Source organism: Tribolium madens, unplaced genomic scaffold, assembly GCF_015345945.1.
Source record: "Tribolium madens isolate multiple individuals breed KSU strain unplaced genomic scaffold, Tmad_KSU_1.1 Scaffold_20;HRSCAF=117;Tcas5.2_LG4, whole genome shotgun sequence".
In the NCBI taxonomy this organism is placed as follows: Eukaryota; Metazoa; Arthropoda; class Insecta; order Coleoptera; family Tenebrionidae; genus Tribolium; species Tribolium madens.
The window spans coordinates 9,785,932-9,807,042 of record NW_025400985.1 but is presented as its reverse complement, the minus strand read 5'-3'; the positions used below and the strand labels follow the sequence as shown (position 1 = coordinate 9,807,042).

Genomic DNA, 21,111 nt, shown 5'->3' with positions numbered 1-21,111 from the left:
TGCAAAGATCTTGTAATTATTTTCTTTCAATCTATCGCAAGAATTGTACTTTTGAACCGCTAAAAAATCGTGAAAAATGTTGTCAAAACTGTTTTGGTCGGTCGTAAATATAAATGGTTTTGCGTGTCGAAAGCCGGTCATTCGTAGAAGTCCGTAGCTGATCGGTTTGAGCGGCGCCATCTTAATTTTTGAACAAAGCTAACGAGTAGCCGGTCAGTAGTGTTCAACGTTGGTGTACGCAACTTTTCGGGAAAGAGTAAAACCTACGCCAAAAATATAAACAAAATGAGTTCGAAAGAAAATAACGAAGTTGCTGTCGAAAAAATCGACAACGACAAAAGTGCGGGCGACGCGAAATGTGAGTTAAAAGGCACGAAGCGAGCGGCGGAGGTAAGTTCAACTGTTTCTTGTATTTACGTTGCTTTGCGATAAGGTCACATGGCGATTGGATGTTGTGGTTGTGATTTTCGCGTGGAAAGCTCTCCGGAGCGCGATTGGAAACTCCGGCGGGCCGGTTCCGGTCGTTTTCACACTTCGCTCCGGCGATTTTCTCGGTTTTCGAGAGATGGTTACCATGTGAACGGTGCATTTTTCCCAGTTGGCCGTGTGCGCGAAATGAGCTTTGCAAGCGGTGGACGACATCCCGATGCTGAATTTGATGTTGCCATGGAATTTTCAACTGTTTTTCATTACCGCATGTGTTATAAACACGCTTGGAAAGCATCCCGCCATATACAACAGACCCCGGTTTGAGGCTAGCATCGCTCGCTCGATTCAATATGGCGAAATCAATAGTAACTTGAAGGCGTCCCCGAGCGAGGCTAGATGCCAACTAATATTTTAATAACATCGTATTCTAGAAAGATTTCCGAGTGCTGATTGAAATTTCGACGCGAATTTAACGATAACCCGGAGATTGACCACTTTGGTCCAGTTTTTTAAAGAACGCGCGCTTTTAAATCAAATTTTAAAGCTCTTGCGTTGAATAAACAGTTGGACATTTTTGATGCTTCGCTAACGAGTGGAAAAGAGTAAGATCCATCATGGATCACAATTTATGAATAAAAAAACTTTTTTTAGGCATTTTTCTTTATTTATTTTCGTTTTCCGCATTAAATCAGTGTAGTCATGCTTTCCGTAGACCACTTGGCGATTTTCGGATCTGACGTATTTTAGTTCTCGATGTTGGATAAAATTTTCCCGCCTTTGTCCTTGGCGCATTTGAATTTATTTTTGTGTTGTATTAGTGTATTAGTTGTTTTTCTTATCAAACGAGATTATCGAATGTTGAGTGTTTTGTACAGAAATATTCTAAATTTACTTGACATAAATTGTTTACAAATATTAGATTTTTTATATTTTATTATAATTATCAAGAATATGTCATCTTTATTATATTTAACCTTGCAACACAGTAGAAATATACTTTCTATCTAGAAATTGTTATTTACCGCTTTTTTAAACAGTAGTTGGTATCTCCCATAATTAGTAAAAATTTAAGTAAATGCTACTCTGAATTGTAGGTACAAATGGAGATTTTAAGGAATTAATTAATTTAAAAAGCAGTTGTTTTTGTTTATTGTTTTAAGCGATAATGACTTACTCTACTCGGAATATGGAAGTAATATTACATACAAAACACTACATCACATAAAATGCACCTTTTAGCATTGTTATTTTTCAATACACGACCGCTTGTTGCATATTTTAACTCCTCTTTGATTCTTATTTTGAATCGCAAGTGTGTCAAATCAAAAAATATATTTTTAGTTTGTATTCCTCAACACGTATTCCTCTACTTGTTAATAAAAAGCATAATTTGTACAAGTTTTCATAATTTATTTACTAAACTAACCTTATCTGAAACAACGAATTTGTTTACAGTAGCGCTACGTTGATGCTCTAAAAATTCTTCCTTACTGTAAAACGTTGAAGAATTATAAAAATTGTACGTCTTTTCAGAAAACTACATTTTTTAATTGTTGGCTATAACTGCTAGAATATGTTAAGGAACTAACTGTATATTAAATTTTAATTGGGTCGTTAATTCCGTGCGTAATGCGATCTGATACTTTCTGATACTATACAAAAATTAATGGTATTTTATTATTTGTATTATTGGAGCATGTATGAGATTCTGGATTGAATGTGGAGAGTGAAGGACTGCAAGTCCCTCCGGCACTGAGGCCTCTCATTCGAGCCCATTGTGCCATGTATGAGATTTTTGTCAAGTAAATTTATTTCGCCACTTGCTTTTAATTATCAAACGCTTATTTCGTAAACGTAAAAAAAAGTAGATAATATTTTAAGAAAAACAATTGTTTTATTAGGAAAAAACGGAAGAAGTAAAAAAGGCGCGAAAAGAAGAGAACGGCGCGGGCTCTGAGGGCGAAGAGTTGGATGAAGAAGAGGAAGAGGGTGTTGAAGGAGAGGAAGACGATGACGAAGAAGAACTTCCCGAAGGTGACGACGAGGAGCTCGAAGGCGATGGTAGTTTGAGGTCGTAAAATTTTATGGTGATTGTTAATGTGTGCTTTGTTTAGATGATGACGAGGAGGATGTAGAGGGTGAGGAAGGGGTAGACGAAGAGGAAGACGACGCATAATGGAGCAGGTGGTCGACAACCCACTGTGCGACTTGTGACGGACTCCTCAGCGCAAAGTCTCGAGCTACTTTGTGGCCAAACTAATTTTTAAGTTTAAAAAAAATAAATCAGTTTTAAATAAAGTGCGTTTCATGCTAGCCATACAATCTCACCGTGAACCAATGTTAAGAATGTCAATGTTTGTAGCAGCCACCATAGAAGCAGGATCTTCTACATTCGGCCACAGGCTACCTCGCGACCTTTGCTTGAGCAAGAACTGTTCAGTGACCGTGTGTGAACTGCGTGTAATCCGCGGTACCTGACTCTTCTAACTTATTACTACGTATCCCCTTCAATTTGTAAAAAAATTGTCCAATTTATGTAAAGCTAGGTATAAATTTTAGATTAAGTTTGTCTCTGAATACAGTGTCTTTTTTTTATTGATTAATTAAATACTTGTACAAAAAATGTTTTTTGAAAATGTTTTTTGAAGATGTCGCTGAACCCGCGGCTTTCGTTACGAAAGCCTTCAAAAAATGTATTTCTATTTGGGAACGACCGTTATTGTGTAATGGTTGTACCAGTCTGTCGAGCGCAGAAGGGCAATAAGGTGTTAACTTGTAGGCTAACATAGAACTTAGTCGAAATATGTTTTTAAATCCGTGTGTTTTACTATATGTACGATGATACATAGTTTTTATTTCTTTTTTTATGAATGTATTTAATTAAAAAATACGGTTTAATGCGGTGCTAGTCGTCGCCTCTTGTACACTGCCAAATTCTCGTTGTAAATTACACGGCCAACTCGTACCTTCACTTTTGTCAAGTTACGACGAACCATTCAATCCGTTACAATTTTCACTAGCGTCGCATTTTCATTTTTATAATTTTGTAAAATTATTTTATTACCATAACTTGACAAAAGTTTTCAGGATGAGTTCTCCGAGTAATTGACCTGAAAGATTTGGCTGAACTCATTCCAACTAATTTGTTTGTGACAACCGGGTGATCGCACTTCTCTTCTATATTATATTTTTACTACAGAAAAAATGTTTGTCTACCTAATAAAAAATGATCTGTAGAAATTGATTTGTAACAGTGTTGTATGACTTTTGAGTGACCTATAAACGATGGATACAAATTGTTTCATACCAGTTTGTTTTATTAAATAGAGTTTTTTTATACGACCCGATCAAATACCAAATCCAAATTCAGAGTAATATAATGTAAACTTTATAGGGTACACAATTACCTATAATAAACTCAGTGTTACTGTAAATTACTTGTAAAAGAACATTATTACACAATAACTAGTCGTTACTTCTGCGACTCCTATTTTAATTCACCCGCTTTTTGCTCGATTGCCCTTTCATCGTTGGTTTCGGTGATGGTTTCAGAAGCTGCTCCTTTGGACTAATTTTCTTGGGGTTACTCATCCTTCTACTCGCCCTGATAACAGAAGGTAATCATTAACCACAACTAACTGATATTAACCTATCAAAGTTGATGTTAGTTTTCGGTAGGTTCATCGCCTGTTTAGTTTGCGACCGGTTGGCTTCAATAGCTTCATCAGGCGTCATGACCCAATCAGAAACCGCACCTGTTTCCACCTGTTTGAAACATAAGTTAATCAGCCAGTGGCAAGCAGTTATTACCGTCATTTCCGACTTCCACTCTTTCATTTTATCCATGATATTATAAGAATACATTGCTTTCGACATTTTTTTGCTTGAAATCCACGGATGTTGTAAAACCTCAGTTGCTCTTATGCGTTTGACTGGATCTTTGACCAGCAACAATAAAATCAAATCTTCGAGCTCTTGCGACAGTTTTGTATCGAATTTTGGCGATTGTGTGCAAATTTTGATTTGTATTTCTTTATCGTTTTTGCCATAGAATGGATATTTGCCAATGACTAACATGTAGAGAATTACACCCACCGACCACATATCACACATTTGGCTGTAGGACCTGAAGGTAATCATTTCAGGCGCTTGAAATAATTTCTTTAACAAACAAATCAATGAGTATTTTTTAATTACCCATGTAATAGATAGTTCCGCAAAATTCGTGCAGCATGCTCTCGATCCCTTTCCCGGATTTGACGATACTGCTCAATCCGAAATCGGTCAATTTTATGTAGTACTCGTCAGTCGGGTCAAGAGGATTTTCCCCAAGCAAGATATTTTCCATTTTCAAGTCTCTATGAACGATTTCTATAAACCTTGAATTTGTGATTTAAAAATAGAGCAGTTACCGAGTTACCATATTTATGCAAATACGCCACAGCATCTACCAACTCTGAAATGATTTTTCTTGCTATTTTTTCAGCAAAGGGTTTGCGTTCATTGTAGATTTTTGCAAAATCCACATGACACCTCTCGAACACCAAATACATTTTTTTTGGCGATTCGAAAATCTTATCAAGGTATATGATATGGGGGTGATGGATTAATTTCAAGATTTGGATTTCTTGCTCCACCATTCTTATATTATCACCGGCCTTAAGGAAACAATTAAAGAGTGATTTTTTGTACAATGTGCTTACTGTTGACTTTGAAATAAGTTTCATTGCCCATTCTTTATTGTTACTTTTTTCTTTAACTGCCATCACTATGCCAAATCCTCCTTCACCAATTTTTTCTCCAAACTCGTACCAGACTTTCAGTTCATTCATTTCAGAGATTTTGATGTGTGGAATGTTGCGTACTTTGAGACCATAGTGCTGCTAAATAACGTTTAGTTTTCATGATTAAAAAGTGCATTTTTGTACGGTTTTTGTAGATTCTTCTTGGAGCAGCATTTGGAGAGGGTCCGTGTTGACAGCAACGTGAACCATTTCAGGACCTACACCATCAAATGACATGCTTGACGTTGTCTTAGTTTGAATAGAAGTGAAATTCGACGATAAAAAACACTTCAACACTTTCCATTAGGGAGTTTTCTTATTTTTATTAAAGAATGTTTTTGATTAGACTAACAATGAATTTTTGACGTTTTTGTGAAAGTTTGACAGAATTTAACGTCAAATTACAAATACACAACAGGCCCAAAGCTTGTTTTTTTAAGTTCGGAGGAGTATTTTCAAAATTCAAATTCGTGCAGTTTTTAAAGATAAAAAAGTGAACGTGTATTTTTGTGTTGTTTATTTTTAATATTGTTTTTAACGTTTAAACTGTTTTATGTTCACTAATTTGTTAGACGATATTATTTTCAAATTATTACTTTTATTTTTAAATAAATTGGGTTTGAATGTGTATTGTTAGTTGCCGCCGTAGTGCAAAAGCTAGGTTGGCAATCATGGCTATCTAGTGACATCCATTTTCTCGTTATTCAATTTTATTACTGTTTTTGACATTTGCGGACAGTTTACGAATGTACAAATAATGTATTTTTATAATTTTGCTCATTAATGATGTGATATTGAACCAATTTGCATTTAATAATGGATTCAAAACCAAGTTTGAACTTAGTATACGCGGCCGTGTCCGCTCTATACAACAACCCAAACACAACTGAAAAGGAAAGAGCCTCGCAATGGCTCGGGGAACTCCAAAAATCCGTAAGTTTCCCAATTTTCACTCTTCCAAGTTTCAAAATTGCAATATTTAGGTCCACGCATGGACAATCGCAGACGAATTACTCCACCACAAACGTGATCTGGAATCATGTTATTTTGGGGCACAAACAATGAGAACTAAAATTCATCACTCTTTTCACGAATTACCAACGGAAGCCCATGAATCTCTGCGAAATTCGCTCTTGGAACATATAAGTCAAATTAATGAGGACACTAACACTGTTATTGTGACTCAATTGTGCTTAGCTTTGGCTGATCTGATTCTTCAGATGCCCACATGGCAGCAGGCGGCTTTAGACCTGATCAATAGGTTTTCAACGACTAGTATGTGGCCACTGCTGGAAATTTTGACGGTTTTGCCCGAGGAACTGGAAAGCCGTTCCGTTAGGTAAGTGTGTATGTTGGTAAAAAAGTGGTATAATATAAATTATTCGCTGTTTTTATGTTTGAATTTGAAGATAGTTTTGATTTGATGCCTTTTTGCGTAGGTTGGGTGAAAACCGGCGCGTCGTGATGCTTGAAGACTTGAAATCGTGCGCGGCCACCGTCAACGAATTCCTCACCCACTGTTCGAACACATTTGGCGGCAATTGGCAAGAAAACGTCCAAATCAACGTAAAAATCCTACGTTGTTTAACTTCCTGGGTGTCAGTCGGCGCAATCACTCTGAATGAAATTGCCGACAATGTGGTAGTTTCGCGTGCTTTCTCGGTTCTAAACTACAAGCCTGAAGGTGACAAACCTCAAAGTGTCGCCGGGTCGTTACACGACGCCGCTTCTGATTGCATTTGCACGTTATTGCAATGCCTAGAGGACAACAACAATCAGCAAATCCTTGAAACATACTTGTTCAACAACGTGATTAATTTGGAAATTGTTTATCACTTATCGGTGGCGAATGAAGATCAAGAGAAGTCGATTAATTACTGTCGGATTTTTACCGAATTAGCTGAATCTTTTTTGGAGAAGATTATCAATAGTTGTAGCACCAAATCGTTTCATTATGCGATTAAAGTGTTGGATTTAGTTTTGATTTGTGTGGGACATCACGAATATGAAGTTGCCGAGATAACTTTTAATTTATGGTATGTTTTGAGTGAGGAATTGTATCAGAAGAATAGTAAAGAATTGACCGAATTATTCCGACCTTATGTAGAGAGGTTAATAACGGCGTTATGTAGACATTGTCAAATGGAACCAGACCATGAGGGTTTACTCGAAGACGGTGACGATTTTAAAGACTTCCGATTGAAAGTTTCCGATTTAGTAAAAGACGTTGTTTTCATTGTCGGAAGTAGCAGTTGTTTTAGACAGATGTTTATGAATTTGCAAGCACCAGGAGTCACGTGGGATTCCAGCGAAGCCGCTTTGTTCATAATGCAAGCCGTCGCCAAAAATGTCTTGCCGTAAGTCTAGTCATAATCAATTTCAAAATTTTAAAAAATTACCTTTAGGACCGAAAACGAAGTCGTTCCGAAAGTAGTGGAAGCTATACTTTCCCTCCCCGAAAACACACATATCGCAGTTAAATACACTTCAGTCCTGCTATTGGGCGAGCTTTGCGAATGGATCGAGAAACACCCGAATACTCTCGATCCGATTCTCAATTTTTTGGTCTGTTGTTTACCTCAGGCCGGTGTTGGGGCTGCTGCTGCCATCTCGTTGCAGAGTATTTGTGCGACTTGCAACGACCACATGCCGAGACATGTTCCAGTTTTGTTGCAATTGTTGCAGCAAGTCGATACGTTTGCGATTACGAATAATGCGGTTATAGGATTGGTGAAAGGCGTCGGTGCGATCGTGGGGTGTATGCCTCATGCCGAGTTGACCGATGCGATGAGGAAGTTGTGTTCACTGCAGTTGAATCCACTGTGTCAGCTTATAGAGCAGGACGTGGTGCCGGTTAGGGGCACCAAGAGTGATCCAGTGTTGTGGCTGGATAGGCTGTCTTCGGTGCTAAGAAATGTCAACGTTAGGCTCTATGAAGGTAAAATCATCGATTGTTTTACTTTTTTTTTAAATTATCATTTTTAGGCCAGCCACATCCCTGCAAGCCGGTGATTTTGGAAGTGTGGCCCGTGCTTTCGCGCACCTTCGACAAGTACCAAAACGACCTCAGAATAATGGAGCGGTGTTGCCGTTCCGTCCGTTTTATGTTGCGTTGTGTGAGTCAGCAAGTCTGTGAGCTTTTACAAAGTTTAGTCAGTCAAATAGTCCGAATTTATGCGACTTATAAACATTCGTGTTTTCTCTACGTCGGCAGTATATTAGTAGATGAATATGCAACAAATCCGAATTGCGTTCAAGGCCTGTTAGATATGCTGCAGGCTTTCATTGAGCCTACATTTCAACTTCTTCAGGAAGAAAACGGTCTGAGGAATCATCCCGACACCGTTGATGATTTTTTCAGATTATGTTCGCGGTTTATGCAGAGGGCGCCAGTACCGATTTTACAATGCGGTGCTCTTGTGCATATACTACAGTGTAGCTTGATGGCTTGTACTCTAGATCACAAAGAAGCGAATACGTCGGTAATGAAATTTTTCTATGATCTGATTAATACAGGAAAGTGTGGGAAAAATCAAATTGACTTCGAACAAAGAAAAGTTCTCGTTACTAGTATTTTAAATGAATACGGACAACAATTAGTGACTAATTTGCTTCACGCTTGTGTTTTTTATTTACATTCGTATATGTTGAGTGAGGTCGCGGATGTTTTTGTCGAATTGTTAGAGTTTGATAGAGAAGCGGCAAGAAAATGGTTGGCGAATGGTTTAGATACGTTACCTAAGGAAAGTAACGGCGGAATTATGTCAGCCACTCCTCAGCAACTGAATGATATACATGCATCAATGACTAGGTGAGTTAAAAACTAGAAATGAAAAAAAATTATTGACTTGGTTTTAGGTCAGACACGTCAAAATCAGTTACACATGCTCTAAAAGATTTGACAAGATTTTATCGTTAATACTTTATAATTATAGTACTATTTTGAAATATACGTATGTACTTTCAGTGCTTTGTGACCAGGGCTTATAAATCATAATCCTTTTCCTGCTTTCCATATTTTAATAAAAATAAAACGTTTATAAAATTATATCCAACCAAAGTGATAGTGAAGGATAAGTTGGTATAATAATACTCAAGTCATGTAAAAGATTGCTCATTGTAGTTTCACCCTAAATTAAGACTAGAAAAGTTCAATAATTATAAAATCGAGGCAACTAAACATGATGATTAATTAAAGGAGTATCGAGTTTTCTCTTTGTGGAAGAGCAAGGCATAAGCCAGAATAGAGGGTGCTCTCGTCCAAAAACGTCGCTTAAGAGTGTCATTTTTGGTTTATGAGGTCGATACGGCCCTTGATTTTGCACTTGTTCAACTGCCGTTTCGTCCGTGACTATGGCTTGAATTTGGTCCACAAGAATTGCAGAAACGAACATGCCAAACAGTGTACTTATCAGTAATAAAATTACTGAGTGCATTCTGAAAAAAGCATATTGATTTTAAAAAATAAAGTAATTGAAATCGTACATTCTTGCTTGTTTGATTGTAATTTCTTGACTGCAGTCTTTACATTCTGATAGCCATGAAGTGCTGACCAATACTATTGCATAAACGGATAATATTCCAACATAGATAAGAAACTGTAGGAAATACTTTTGATTCCGTTCCCCAACACAGTTATTAATCCAAGGACAATGGTGGTCCATTCTTCGGATACACCGCCGGCAAATGCGGCAATGGTGGGCTCTTGGTGGTCTGTAAATTTCACAACGAGTGCATACTGTCCAATCAACATAGTCACAGCCTAAAACTGATTATTAGGAAGGTCAAAAAAACTAATTGTATACCTGATTCAGAGGAATGTAAATCAGAAAAATCCAGTTTACTGGGAAATAAAGGCAGAGTTCCAGGATCAGTGAAAACAGCTCGAAAGTGGGCCATACAGAGGAACAAAATTACAGTATTAAACATGACCACATTGAAAGAGCCCCATAAACTAGAACAGATGTTGGATTATTGCCACTTACAATTTTCCAGATTTACCTATTAACCATAGATTGCAACACAACCCATTTTACTATAACATAATCCGCGTAAAAAACGGAAACATAAGTTATTAAAATACAACAAACACCACAAGGGTCTTTTAAAAACATAGTTCTGGTTAATTTCGGTGGATTTTCTTACGGATACATTTGATATTTACTTTTATTACATTTTTAAAACTGTCTTTAGCCACATATTTAGCGGCTTAACGAATTTCCACCTTCTGCAAAAATATTTGTTTTCACAAACAGGTGACAGGCTAGCTGCTGAAACTTATGTATTTGACATTTTGTTATTGCCAACCTTAAAGATTTAAAATATTAATCTTCCTTAAACCATTACGTCGATTGGATAACCTGAATACGATTATTTTTTGCAGGAAAAATTTCAAAAATTACATGCATGTACAATAGCGGACACGGAATTTTGGACATCAAATTTATGTCAATTCAAAAAATTACATTGTGAGCCACGCTTTATTGTCATTATGATTGGCGTTTGAACTAAAGTTTTAATTGAAATTTGTTTTTGGAGTCGATTTTCCGAAACAATAATGCTAGCAATGGGTGTTTTTATATAAGTTCAATAAATTATTTTGATTTATTGTCATTTTTTTTTCAGTTATCAGGATAAAACTTACAAAAACCGAAAGTGAGGTTAGTTGCCTAAGGTCCATTTTACATTTTTATGTCAGTCGAATGACAAATTGTCCAAAATTTCGTGTCCGCCAGTGTATTAAAATACATGGGATTTTTTTTGTTCAATTTTGTGTGCTCGCCGACGATTTTTTGTTACAATAAACAATTTACAATTTTTTTTAAAACCAATTTAAACCTCTGGTACTTAACAAAATTTCAACAAAACTTCTCAAATATTTTTTTGTGACTACAAACGATTTTTTGCGATGAGCGATTTTTTGTTCCACATAATTTTTTTAAAAACCAACCTGAACTCCTGGTAGGTACTTGATAAATTCAATAAAGGCCGCAAGCATTTCTTAACGAAATTCCACGGCTAGTAGTAGTTACCCACCTACCTAGTATTGGGATTTTTTATGAACAGAATTTGTGATTATTTTTGTGAAAATGCATAGCAAAACACCAATGAAGCGCGTATAAACAATTTAATAACCTCATAAAGCAAATACAAAGCTATTATAAAAGTATGCAACAGTCTAAAATAACATATTCACCTCAACTTACATCAACTTGAAACAAGAGCAACAAATAAAAATGATATTAAAACTATGTCTAACATAAATAAATAGCAATCATTAAACATTTTTCTTTTGCCTATAATTAATTCATTTTTAGATATAACTATAAGATATTCGTAGATGACTTGGTCTTCATACAATCATTTTTTATGATAAACATCTCATTCAATGAGTGTAAAGTTACACATAACATTGACACTGAACATTATTAGTACGGCTTTACTCACGTTTCTTCTTCGCTGAAGAAACAGATTAATAAAAACAAGTTCTACATTAAATCTTAAGTGTTAAAATATAAACAAATTTTACACCATCAGTCTAAATGGATGTTCCAACTGATTTTTCAAGTAACAGTCGATAATTTAATTTTCTGCTTATAATATTTACTTGGCAAATAGAAATTGCGTGCTCACTCTTACTACAGCATCACATAAAGGACAACACAATCACTAAAATATCATGTTTGTAAGTAAAAAATTAATGTGTGTATTGTAAAATTTATACACGTGTAGGATATTTCAAAATCTTTCACTTTAATCTAATGAAAATCTTATCACCTAATATTAATAGCCATAATAAATCGCACCCTTGCAATACCAATAACACACAAAAAGAAATAAAACGAAAACAAACTATAGAATTTATTTTTAATAGTAGTTCCTTACGTTCAACCTAAGAAACGTTTTTATTACACAAAGACAACAAAAATCGAAACGAGTTGCATTGATAAAATTTATGAATCACAATACAACAATAAATAAAGAGGGTTGTATATACAAAGAATATGTATATATTTTAGATGAATTTATAATTTTAGGATGGAATTTAAGGAATAAATCATAAGATTGTTCATAAATAGCTAAATTTGAATAACTTATGACACAAGTGTGACCCAGCTATCTCCTCGGTGAAAATAATTACTGATCCTTCTTCTCCTCTACTGCTTTTTTGCCAATTGGGATGGCCGCCTTTACCCTATCAAAACACTTTACAAAACTCAATTATAAAACTAAAACGACTTACTTTGACGTGATTTCGGCGAGCTTAGTCCTCACGATTTCCAAATTGGCATCAATTTGCGTTTTGTTTGTTTCGTACACTTTGGGAAGAGAAAACAGTGCAACCCAAGCTACGAACAAATGAAATTACATTTAAAGCAATAGAAAAACCCAAATACCAACCGATAATAATCAAAGTCATCCCATTAAACCAAGCTCCTAAGTAAGTCAGTGTCCATAACAGAACTCCGAACTTGATGGAATCCACCAAATCCTCCACAAGGAATAATCTCCTCAACTCCACGACCGCAGCGTTAATATGGGCCACGGCCACCTCTGACACTTCCTTGACTTTTTCTTGCGGAAGCGACACGTCAAACTCCAGAAGATCTCTAAAAATAAATAAAAATATGAGGGAAAAATAAAAAAATGAAGCAGAGATTTACTTGAAGGGGTGTCCATCGCCTGTCTTCTGTACTGCTTGAACGATATTTTTGTAAATCCGGAAGGAAATCGTTCCAGTAAGGCCCAACAGTGACAAATATGCCACGACACTGATTAGTGAGAAGTATGTGAGTGCGAGAAGCACTAAAAGAACGCCTCCGAAGACAGGTCCCGACTTCTTGGGGTCTCGCCAATAGATCAAGCTTTCCACTGAAAAAATAACAATTTTTAAACAATTTCCCAATCACTTTTTTCGACTTTTTACTCGTGCGAAATCAACCGACTTTGACAAAACGTTACGCAACGGGACAAAAATAGTCAACAATGCTGTGGTGTTTTCAATTTGATTAACACGTCACGAAATGGATGATTCAGGACAGGTGGACGTGAAGGAAGGTCGTCGAGAATATTGCGGCTTTAGTTTGTAAAGTATCGTCTTTCCATGCGTTTCCTGTAATGCAAGAGTCGTACCAGAAACAACTCGAGCGTTTTGGACTAACGATGAGCGATGACTTGAATTTCTCTCGTAACACAATATTTGTATAGAGAAAAATTAGCCCTTTTGTATTTAACCGTCAACCGACGCGTCCTTGGAATGCATTGGCAAAAATTCTAATTTTAAAATACCTAAATTTAACTCATCCGCTTGAATCGAAACATTTCGGAGCATCTTGTGTTTTTCCGACAATTTATTTTTGCCGCATATTTGTCATAATTTTCTTGTGCGAGAAACAATTGTCTCTCAATAGAGCGATTCGAATTTAGGTAAATTTAATTTACTTAGGTACATTCTTTTGTAAACGACTGATTAGTTTATTGGTTCTTCTTTGGAAGAACTCCAATTTCGCATGGGATTTATGTATTGACAAAAAACGACCTGAAGCGCCAACGGCGCTCCCAATTCAAGGATCTTTAGATCTAAAAACCCTGAATGAGTAGATTTAAGCTAAAAATGCATTCAAATTCAAGTTATCTTGGATTTTAATTTAAAAAAACAAATTCAAAATTTCCCCCCAATTTAAAGGTTTTTTGTTAGTACCAGCTTTTTACCAAAAAAAAAAAATAAAAAAATTAACTATTTAACTACGTTACACATATCTATTTTCCATATAGGTGCAAAAATTCTCTTAAAATAATAAATTGCTCATATGATTCTAAATATAGTACGCTATAAATAAAAAGAATAAAATAATACATTTAAATAAAATTTTACTTCAATGATTTCCATCTATTAAAATCACATTAGTTAATCATGAAATACATGCAAATATGCAAATTCTTAACTATACTTTTATTGCAATGTCGGTAAAAAGATGAACTCAAGTGCTCTAATTAACAAACAAAACACTCAAAAAATTTAGAATGTCGTAAACTTTCTACAGGTAAAAAAACCTGAAAGGGGATCTCAAAATTTCACCATTTTTTTCCAAAGAGCAGACACCTACATAACTAGCAAATAAAAACATTCTCGGTTATAAAGTACAAACAATGCAAATTATCGCTTCCACGTGGCTACTTCTCCACATACAAACAAAATGTCAATAGCCTCCCATCACACTAAGTCTACAAAACTCATAATATTAAGCCCCTAGTGTAAAATAAATACATAGCAAAGAAGGGAATCCATACAATCATCTACCAGCTTTGTTAGAGTTAGATAACCCGTCCTCGGCGACCATATGCGATAAAATAAAACGAAAACCGCAAAAATCGCCATGCTTACCGGGTCCTCTTTCAGGCAATGGTTCGGAATATTGTTGGTACTTGTTTTTGCGTACCATTATTACGATTGTTCAAACAAAAAACCACAAGTAACCGGAGCACACCTCGCGATACACTTCACCTTCACGACGTGAAAGAGAAAAAAGTACACGGCGTCGAGTTCAACGGAGAACCAGATCCGCATCTACTTCGAAAGTCACCGTCTTTTTCCTACACGTAGACCAAAAGCAGAAATGGAAAGAGGTGACGATTACGTCGGCGTGTCACTGCAATAAAACCCTCCGGAACGATTAAGAGACCATAATCTAATCTAAGTGTATTTTTCAATAAGCAACTTTGCAATTTTATGATTATGAGAATCACATGACGGCCAAATTTGAAAATTAATCATTTTCCGGGCAACCGGAAGCTGTTTATGGCGGTAAACATACTTAGCGGAAACACTAACAGCTGGTGCGATGAAAAAGTGCCGTGGAAGCAAAAAAGACGTTCATTTCATTTATACAAATGCAGTAAATTCCACAGGATAAAGTGGGTCAAATTTAAGATATGTATGTACAGTGACGGACAGTGAATTTCGTACGCCCAATTGCCATGTTAGACAAAAAGGGTAAATTAGTCTTTAGGTTTTTCTAACCCTGTTTAAGAATTTTGATTAACGTTTATAGTGATGACAGAATGCTCGATGTTTCTTGCTACTTTTTACCTGTGCTTTGTCTTTCATTACTTGAGGTATAAAACCAATCCATTTTCAGTTTGAAAATCCAGTCAAAAATGAATAGGAATTTAATTACAAACGTATTTAAATGTCATTTATCATGACAATAAAGCACCAACTACAGTGAATTTTTGAGAATTCACGGAAAAAGGGCGGACGAAATTCACTGTCCATCACTATGCGTATGTTACATTAAAAAAATTGAAACAATAAAATTGTTAAATAAAAAACCTATTCTTTCAATCGCCGAAATTTGAAATGTATAAACACAGATGGAAATCATTTGCAAATCCGCTAGAAACATCTCTAAAATTAACTTAAAAAATTATCTTCCAATGAAAAATAAAAATTTTAAACGGATATTAAGAACAGTAAAGGTTATCTATTCTTATCTATCTTATGCATATATCTGCATGAAATGATTGCATTTTTAATTACGATATATAAGAGTATTAATTTTTTTTTGCTGAAAAAACATTTTCTCGTTGCATCCATTGAAATGCTTTTTATTTACTGAATGGAATTAAGTCACAGGACTAAACAGTTAATATTCTGAATTTCAAATACTGCATCCATTATTAGCATTTCATGCGCTTTCCCCCTATACAATAATCCCCCAGGACTTTTAGCATGAATGGAAAGCTTCTAATTATTACCAAAAGAGCGACATAGAAACGTAATAAACGATTTCCAATTGATGAAACGAAATCAAACTAATTTTTCGATTTGATTTATGAAAAATGATACTCATTCATTCACTGTGACATTTTAAACGGAATAAACTCCTCGGGAAATTCTTCAAAATTAATATATTAATAAATTCGATTTTATGACGTAAAACAAACGAAAGAACCAGTTAAATATTTGATTGGACAATGAGCGACGAAAACGGCGCCAATAGTAAACCCAAGATCGTCTGTCCATTGTCGTTTATTAAATTACTACTACACTCAAGCATACCATCGATTTTCACTTGTTAGTAACGTAGACGTGGATTATAAATAATCAAATAAAACAAAGCAGAATTAATCTCGCCAAAAAATTGTCGTGAGTTCAATAAAGTTAGGCAACAAGTCTAAAATTAGCGCCAAGTTGAAAAATTAATTATTAGTCACACACTTTGGATGCAACAGATAAATCTACATGAAAAAATTCTCACGTACTGTTGCGTCGCTCGACTAGTCGTAGATTTTCTCAAATTTTTCAAAACTAAAAAAAAACTGAATCGATCCGGTCGCTAAAAACCGATCCAGTCGTCGCTTTTCTCTCAACCACACACAGAGAAAAATCGTTTATGGAAAGCGCAACTTACGCTCATCACGACGTAACACATCGAAGACGCTCATGGCGAAAGAAGGAGCATGCAGCCTATGGAGAAGAGGTCACCAAGTCGGAACGCGAATAATACGCGGAATCCCGGCCGAGACGACGACGCACTGGCAATGTGCCCACAAAAACGGCTAAATTTGACGACTAGCTAGGATTTTCGTCGAGCGATCGCCACCCCCGGACGTGCACCACAGGGCGCCTAAATAAATAATAAATAAAAGATGCCCACAAGACGAACGCAACTGAAATGTGCGGCGACTGCGCCCACGACACGCGTCCGGATAAAATCGATACCGAGCTCTTTTACGCGGACACGTGATTCGAAAACGCGGTTCGGTTAGGTTAGGGGTAATCGCAATGTGGGATTCCGCCCCCTATCCAATTTGGATGAAAATGAGAGTAAACTGCACCGGAAGTGTAGGCAACCAAATATACACATTTATCACAAATGCAAATAACTTATCAGGAACAATAACCTTTTAAAAATACAACAATAATAATAATGAATTATTAATATTCATCAAATTTCTGATTCCCTTGAGAAGCTACGTAAAATTAAAATAACGCTAAAATTAATAAGCATGAGAATAACTGTAGACACAAGTGCTACAAAATAATTAGAAATAATACTAATTATAGGTTTATTTCGAATTGACAAGTTGGTAAATTGAGAAAAACTTTTACATGTCATACCCTTGTCAAAACTGAATTAAAGACTGCAAAGTCTGTAACTTTGTGATCACTGATCAATGTGAAAAACAAACAAAATAGTGCATGTTTTGAATGTTAAATTAATTTTGTTTCACATAAAAACTATGTTTAAGGGTCGACTTATACTTTGGTTAGAGATTAAACATTATTGAGTTTCAGTAACAGCATAATTAAAGACTTCGTTTAACATTTACGCGAAGTTGAACAGTTGAGAACAATTTTAATGAAAGAGTTTAGAGAATCCACTAATTAAAAAATTAATAACTTAGATATAACTAGATTTGTCGTCTTAGCTGAATCATCCTGTATGCCTACATTAAAAAATTAAGTACTGGTGAAATTGATAAAATATACTATTTTTATCTTTTACGAACAATTGTTCACTTAATAATTAGTAACCATTACAAGCTATAAATAAATTCCGCCTTTTCTCGTCGACATTAATTAATTATTGTTAAGGACATTCAAAGACAACTTATCGAACTTAAATCGCATGACCTACACTTCGCTGCACTTCGTACATTCGTCATTATTAATAAAATATAAAACCGAAATAGATATGAAAATAAATTCAAGGCTGAACAAATACACTTATTATCGTATTAAATCGTCTAAAAATAAGACTTTACCTTTAGGATTCAGTCTTTCAGGGTTGAACCAAGTGTCTGAAAAGAAAAAAAAAAAGGATTGTTAGTAAAGAAATTAGTCTACTAGTGTGTTAATTGGAAAAAAGTTGTGCAAGAAAAGTGCATTAGGTACGTTAGTTGACAACATTTTCGAATAATCGAAAAATGGCGTCACATACGACTTATCATTTCAATACCTCGTACTCATCATTTATAAGTTTTTTTGCGCAATTTACGTCTATAGTTACAAGCAAGGATGCAAAAAGCAACACTGCGGTTATTCACACCAATCTTAAGCAAACAATTATCTATCATCACAATGGCAGTTATCTCTAAAGTTCAAACTTCAAGATGTTTTTACCTCGACCCTGAATCAAGAAGAATCATTTGAAACGCAGTAAAAAGCAAGAAGAAAGTTCGTGAATTATTTGGATGGCAGTTGGGATCGTTTCTTGCCAACTAGGCCATGAGAGTTAGATGGAAAAGTTACTAAACTACGATTGTATTATCACTTTGCGAACTGAATGCAAAAATAAATACAAAAATAAGTAAAATAGACTATTAAACTTTAAAACTAAAAACTGATAATAAATTAAACTCCTCATTATAAGTTAATTATGCTTAGTCAAATAAACTGAAAATTTCTATAAAGTGGGTCGTGGTGGTAAAAAATCGAAAAAATATTTGATAAAAACCAATCAAGTTTGTCCGGAAATGACCATGGCCAGAATTCACCTAAACCGAAGCAACAATTAGAACCAAAACCTTGAAAAAGCAACAATGCATCCCTTTTATCCAAGACAATCAAGGATATTTCCTAAAATTAAAAAATACCTGGACCTGCGCAAATTATATAACAAGTACACAAACATTGCAAGGTTAAAACCACAATAGCTTTTTTCTTAAAATTTCTGTAATTAAAGCCAAGTACTATTCATTTATTTACAAAATGAATGTTTTGATAATGACTGAATCATACTTGCGGCCTCATTTTGGGTCGTTTAAAGTGAAATAAAAATTTAGTGGGAGCCGTAAAAAAGTGAACACCCAGCCATTATCACTCTAGTGCGAAAAAATTCTCTTTTCAAAGCGAAGAAAAAACACATACTTGGAGTAAACAAAACGCAAAGAAGTGACCTCTGCCTCGATTTATCGTCGGCACCACCCTTGGTCTTGTTCATCTCGTTTGAGACACCGTTGAGGACGTCGTCGACGAAAGCATTGGCGACATTTTTTATATCTTCCGCCATCGCGGTCACAAAACAAAAATCACTTTTTCTTTAAAACACTTTGACAAACACACGCATAAACTTCTTTATATGCGTTGTTCTGTGCTGTTATTTTCCAAAGTAGGTATAGTTTTTCTCTCACTCCGACCTATGCACGCAAGTGCTCGACAGCGCTGACAGCGATTAACTGGGCAAGCGTTGTTGTTATCGACCGGATTGAAGGGGGCCGGGGACTTGGGACTGTGCCCCCAGGAACAAGGACATATTGACCTAGTCAAAATACTTCATGAAAAAACAATTTGGGCCACCTGCGGTGGCCTTCGATGGTATTGAATAGGGCGACCTTGAGACGAATTGAAGGCAATCATCGCCCCCATCAAAGAATTAAGGGGTGTTAGGACAGATAGGAAGAACGAAAAGTGACTTATGAGTGACAAAGTCCGGGCCTATTTATCGTATTTGTTCAGAACAATTAAATTTCTACATAAATGATTCATGGACTAAATCCTGGTTTTGAGAGTCAAAATTGATGTGTAATATAACAGGGGCAATATTAGTCTTAGATAAGATAATAATGTCTGCTTTTGAAGCAAAGTTTGCGAGATTTTGCAACAAGTGTAGCACTTACCTAACAGTGCCACTTACAAAATATTAAATGTCTAATTTAATTTAAACAAAAATAACTGAAAATCATTGACACATTTTTAGAGAAGTTTATTAGAAGAAGTAAAATTTTGACCCGAAAATGTCTCCCTAAAATTTAAAAAATCTAATAATCAGTCAATCAAATCCCAACACCTGGCATCACTTTATCACTGATTTAATTTTAGTATGTTGAATTAGTCGTTCCAGTTTCCTTTATTAAATTTAACACCCCACAAAACGCACTTCTTTCTATTAGATTATTAAATTATTTATTAATTTACTGAGTATGGCTTCACTCAGCGTTAAAAAGGGAGTATTTTTGAAAAAAATAAAATTTTCAAGAATAAATTTATCGACGCAATAAAATGTTCAAAAAAGAACTAAATAAGCTTCACAGTACGTACAACGTAAAATGATGTTTTGATCTTTTATTCAAGCCTTGTGTTTATTATCCTAACAGTGCAAATATTTTATTAAGATTAATTTGATTGCCTTTAATAAATATACAGGTGTCCGGAAAAAACATTAAAATGTTTCAAGTGGTAATTTCTTAGGCCAATAAAGAAAAAATCCAATACATCTATATGTCCAGAAATGCTTACCAAAAAAGCTAAAGTCCTTTGAAAATACAGAACAAGAAAACTTTTTTTAATTAAACAAAAAAATTTACAAAAAACATGCAGGGTAACTGGCTCTGGTGCTACCAAAAATTATGTACCAAGAGGAACGGATGCACTGTGGTCAACCTATCTAAGGCTTAAAATTTTGATTTGGTAAAAATGCATGATAGTTATTCCTACAGATTCGTGTTTATTTAATCTTCTGTAAAAAACGTCTCATGTGAGATATTTCATGTAAGGTCGAGCTATCACTCTCTAGCTTCCTTAGAAGCATTTCCGTTCGTCTATAGAAACTTTTTTTCTATAATGACCTGAAAACTCATCTCCCTCGAAATCTTTAAACGTTTTTTCGAAACATTCTGTAGAATTTTATTATCTAACAGGCATTAATTTGTAGTTATATATTAAATTCAAGTGTTACAACAACCAACACATAAAATAATTATAAAGCATCTTTCAATATCCATAAAATGGCCAATTAAATTAGAAAGGTCTTAAATAGTTGAATAAACAAGTCATTTAATAAAGTACAATTTCGTAAATTTTCTATGTAGCTTATTCGTAGTATCATAAACTGCTTTAAACAAAACAATGTTTATAATTTCTGTTAAGTACTTCCATTTTAATATTTTAATA

At 35.1% G+C, this 21,111-nt stretch overlaps 5 protein-coding genes across 15 annotated transcripts in view; 2 read left to right on the top strand and 3 right to left on the bottom strand.

Annotated features, from left to right (window-relative positions):
• Positions 1 to 179: 179 nt before the first annotated feature.
• Positions 180 to 3,735, top strand: LOC123005818 (acidic leucine-rich nuclear phosphoprotein 32 family member B-like). Its single transcript, XM_044399797.1, has 3 exons — positions 180 to 390; positions 2,331 to 2,490; positions 2,544 to 3,735. Exons 1-3 carry the CDS (start codon positions 286 to 288, stop codon positions 2,603 to 2,605), a joined length of 327 nt encoding a protein of 108 aa, XP_044255732.1. The 5' UTR covers positions 180 to 285; the 3' UTR covers positions 2,606 to 3,735.
• A 53-nt stretch (positions 3,736 to 3,788) lies between these two features.
• On the bottom strand, positions 3,789 to 5,586 carry LOC123005815 (serine/threonine-protein kinase 33-like). 3 transcript variants are annotated; one of them, XM_044399793.1, is made up of 8 exons: positions 5,358 to 5,586; positions 5,133 to 5,312; positions 4,850 to 5,087; positions 4,627 to 4,800; positions 4,240 to 4,577; positions 4,079 to 4,194; positions 3,888 to 4,033; positions 3,789 to 3,836 (listed from the first exon to the last, which is right to left on the bottom strand). In XM_044399793.1, the coding sequence occupies exons 1-7, from the start codon at positions 5,448 to 5,450 to the stop codon at positions 3,922 to 3,924; spliced, it is 1,251 nt and encodes a 416-aa protein (XP_044255728.1). In that variant the 5' UTR covers positions 5,451 to 5,586; the 3' UTR covers positions 3,789 to 3,836; positions 3,888 to 3,921. The 3 variants fall into 3 exon arrangements, with proteins under 3 accessions (XP_044255728.1, XP_044255727.1, XP_044255729.1); XM_044399792.1 differs by having other exon boundaries at positions 3,789 to 4,033; XM_044399794.1 differs by having other exon boundaries at positions 3,789 to 4,033; positions 5,133 to 5,309.
• Positions 5,587 to 5,911: 325 nt separating this feature from the next.
• LOC123004604 (transportin-3) lies at positions 5,912 to 9,218 on the top strand. Of its 2 annotated transcripts, XM_044397928.1 has the most exons (7): positions 5,912 to 6,146; positions 6,197 to 6,552; positions 6,653 to 7,570; positions 7,619 to 8,151; positions 8,199 to 9,024; positions 9,072 to 9,127; positions 9,181 to 9,218. In XM_044397928.1, exons 1-7 carry the CDS (start codon positions 6,030 to 6,032, stop codon positions 9,201 to 9,203), a joined length of 2,829 nt encoding a protein of 942 aa, XP_044253863.1. In that variant the 5' UTR covers positions 5,912 to 6,029; the 3' UTR covers positions 9,204 to 9,218. The 2 variants fall into 2 exon arrangements, with proteins under 2 accessions (XP_044253863.1, XP_044253864.1); XM_044397929.1 differs by having other exon boundaries at positions 5,913 to 6,146; positions 9,072 to 9,190.
• Position 9,219: 1 nt separating this feature from the next.
• Positions 9,220 to 10,506, bottom strand: LOC123004605 (palmitoyltransferase ZDHHC7). The gene is made up of 4 exons (XM_044397930.1): positions 10,215 to 10,506; positions 10,019 to 10,167; positions 9,699 to 9,975; positions 9,220 to 9,650 (listed from the first exon to the last, which is right to left on the bottom strand). Exons 1-4 carry the CDS (start codon positions 10,325 to 10,327, stop codon positions 9,389 to 9,391), a joined length of 801 nt encoding a protein of 266 aa, XP_044253865.1. The 5' UTR covers positions 10,328 to 10,506; the 3' UTR covers positions 9,220 to 9,388.
• Positions 10,507 to 11,321: 815 nt separating this feature from the next.
• LOC123005849 (reticulon-1-A) overlaps positions 11,322 to 21,111 on the bottom strand; it is a 12,887-nt gene continuing 3,097 nt past the window's right edge. The window contains exons 1-6 of one of the 8 annotated variants that reach the window (XM_044399853.1): positions 19,090 to 19,400; positions 17,985 to 18,020; positions 12,878 to 13,085; positions 12,615 to 12,823; positions 12,457 to 12,562; positions 11,322 to 12,408 (exon numbers count right to left, since the gene is read on the bottom strand). In XM_044399853.1, the coding sequence (XP_044255788.1) occupies positions 12,351 to 12,408; positions 12,457 to 12,562; positions 12,615 to 12,823; positions 12,878 to 13,085; positions 17,985 to 18,020; positions 19,090 to 19,231 (759 nt within the window). In that variant the 5' untranslated portion in view covers positions 19,232 to 19,400 and the 3' untranslated portion in view covers positions 11,322 to 12,350. The other 7 variants (XM_044399851.1, XM_044399854.1, XM_044399856.1 and 4 more) reach the window with 7 other exon arrangements.

Coding starts and splice junctions, on each gene's coding strand:
- LOC123005818 (XM_044399797.1), top strand. CDS start 286: ATGAGTTCGAAAGAAAATAACGAAGTTGCTGTCGAAAAAATCGACAAC. Junction 391..2,330: donor GCACGAAGCGAGCGGCGGAG/GTAAGTTCAACT, acceptor TTGTTTTATTAG/GAAAAAACGGAAGAAGTAAA. Junction 2,491..2,543: donor CGAGGAGCTCGAAGGCGATG/GTAGTTTGAGGT, acceptor TGCTTTGTTTAG/ATGATGACGAGGAGGATGTA.
- LOC123005815 (XM_044399792.1), bottom strand. CDS start 5,450: ATGTCATTTGATGGTGTAGGTCCTGAAATGGTTCACGTTGCTGTCAAC. Junction 5,088..5,132: donor AACTTATTTCAAAGTCAACA/GTAAGCACATTG, acceptor TGTTTCCTTAAG/GCCGGTGATAATATAAGAAT. Junction 4,578..4,626: donor CGGAACTATCTATTACATGG/GTAATTAAAAAA, acceptor AATTATTTCAAG/CGCCTGAAATGATTACCTTC.
- LOC123004604 (XM_044397928.1), top strand. CDS start 6,030: ATGGATTCAAAACCAAGTTTGAACTTAGTATACGCGGCCGTGTCCGCT. Junction 6,147..6,196: donor TCGGGGAACTCCAAAAATCC/GTAAGTTTCCCA, acceptor TGCAATATTTAG/GTCCACGCATGGACAATCGC. Junction 9,025..9,071: donor ATACATGCATCAATGACTAG/GTGAGTTAAAAA, acceptor ACTTGGTTTTAG/GTCAGACACGTCAAAATCAG.
- LOC123004605 (XM_044397930.1), bottom strand. CDS start 10,327: ATGTTTTTAAAAGACCCTTGTGGTGTTTGTTGTATTTTAATAACTTAT. Junction 9,976..10,018: donor TTTACATTCCTCTGAATCAG/GTATACAATTAG, acceptor AATCAGTTTTAG/GCTGTGACTATGTTGATTGG. Junction 9,651..9,698: donor ACAATCAAACAAGCAAGAAT/GTACGATTTCAA, acceptor TGCTTTTTTCAG/AATGCACTCAGTAATTTTAT.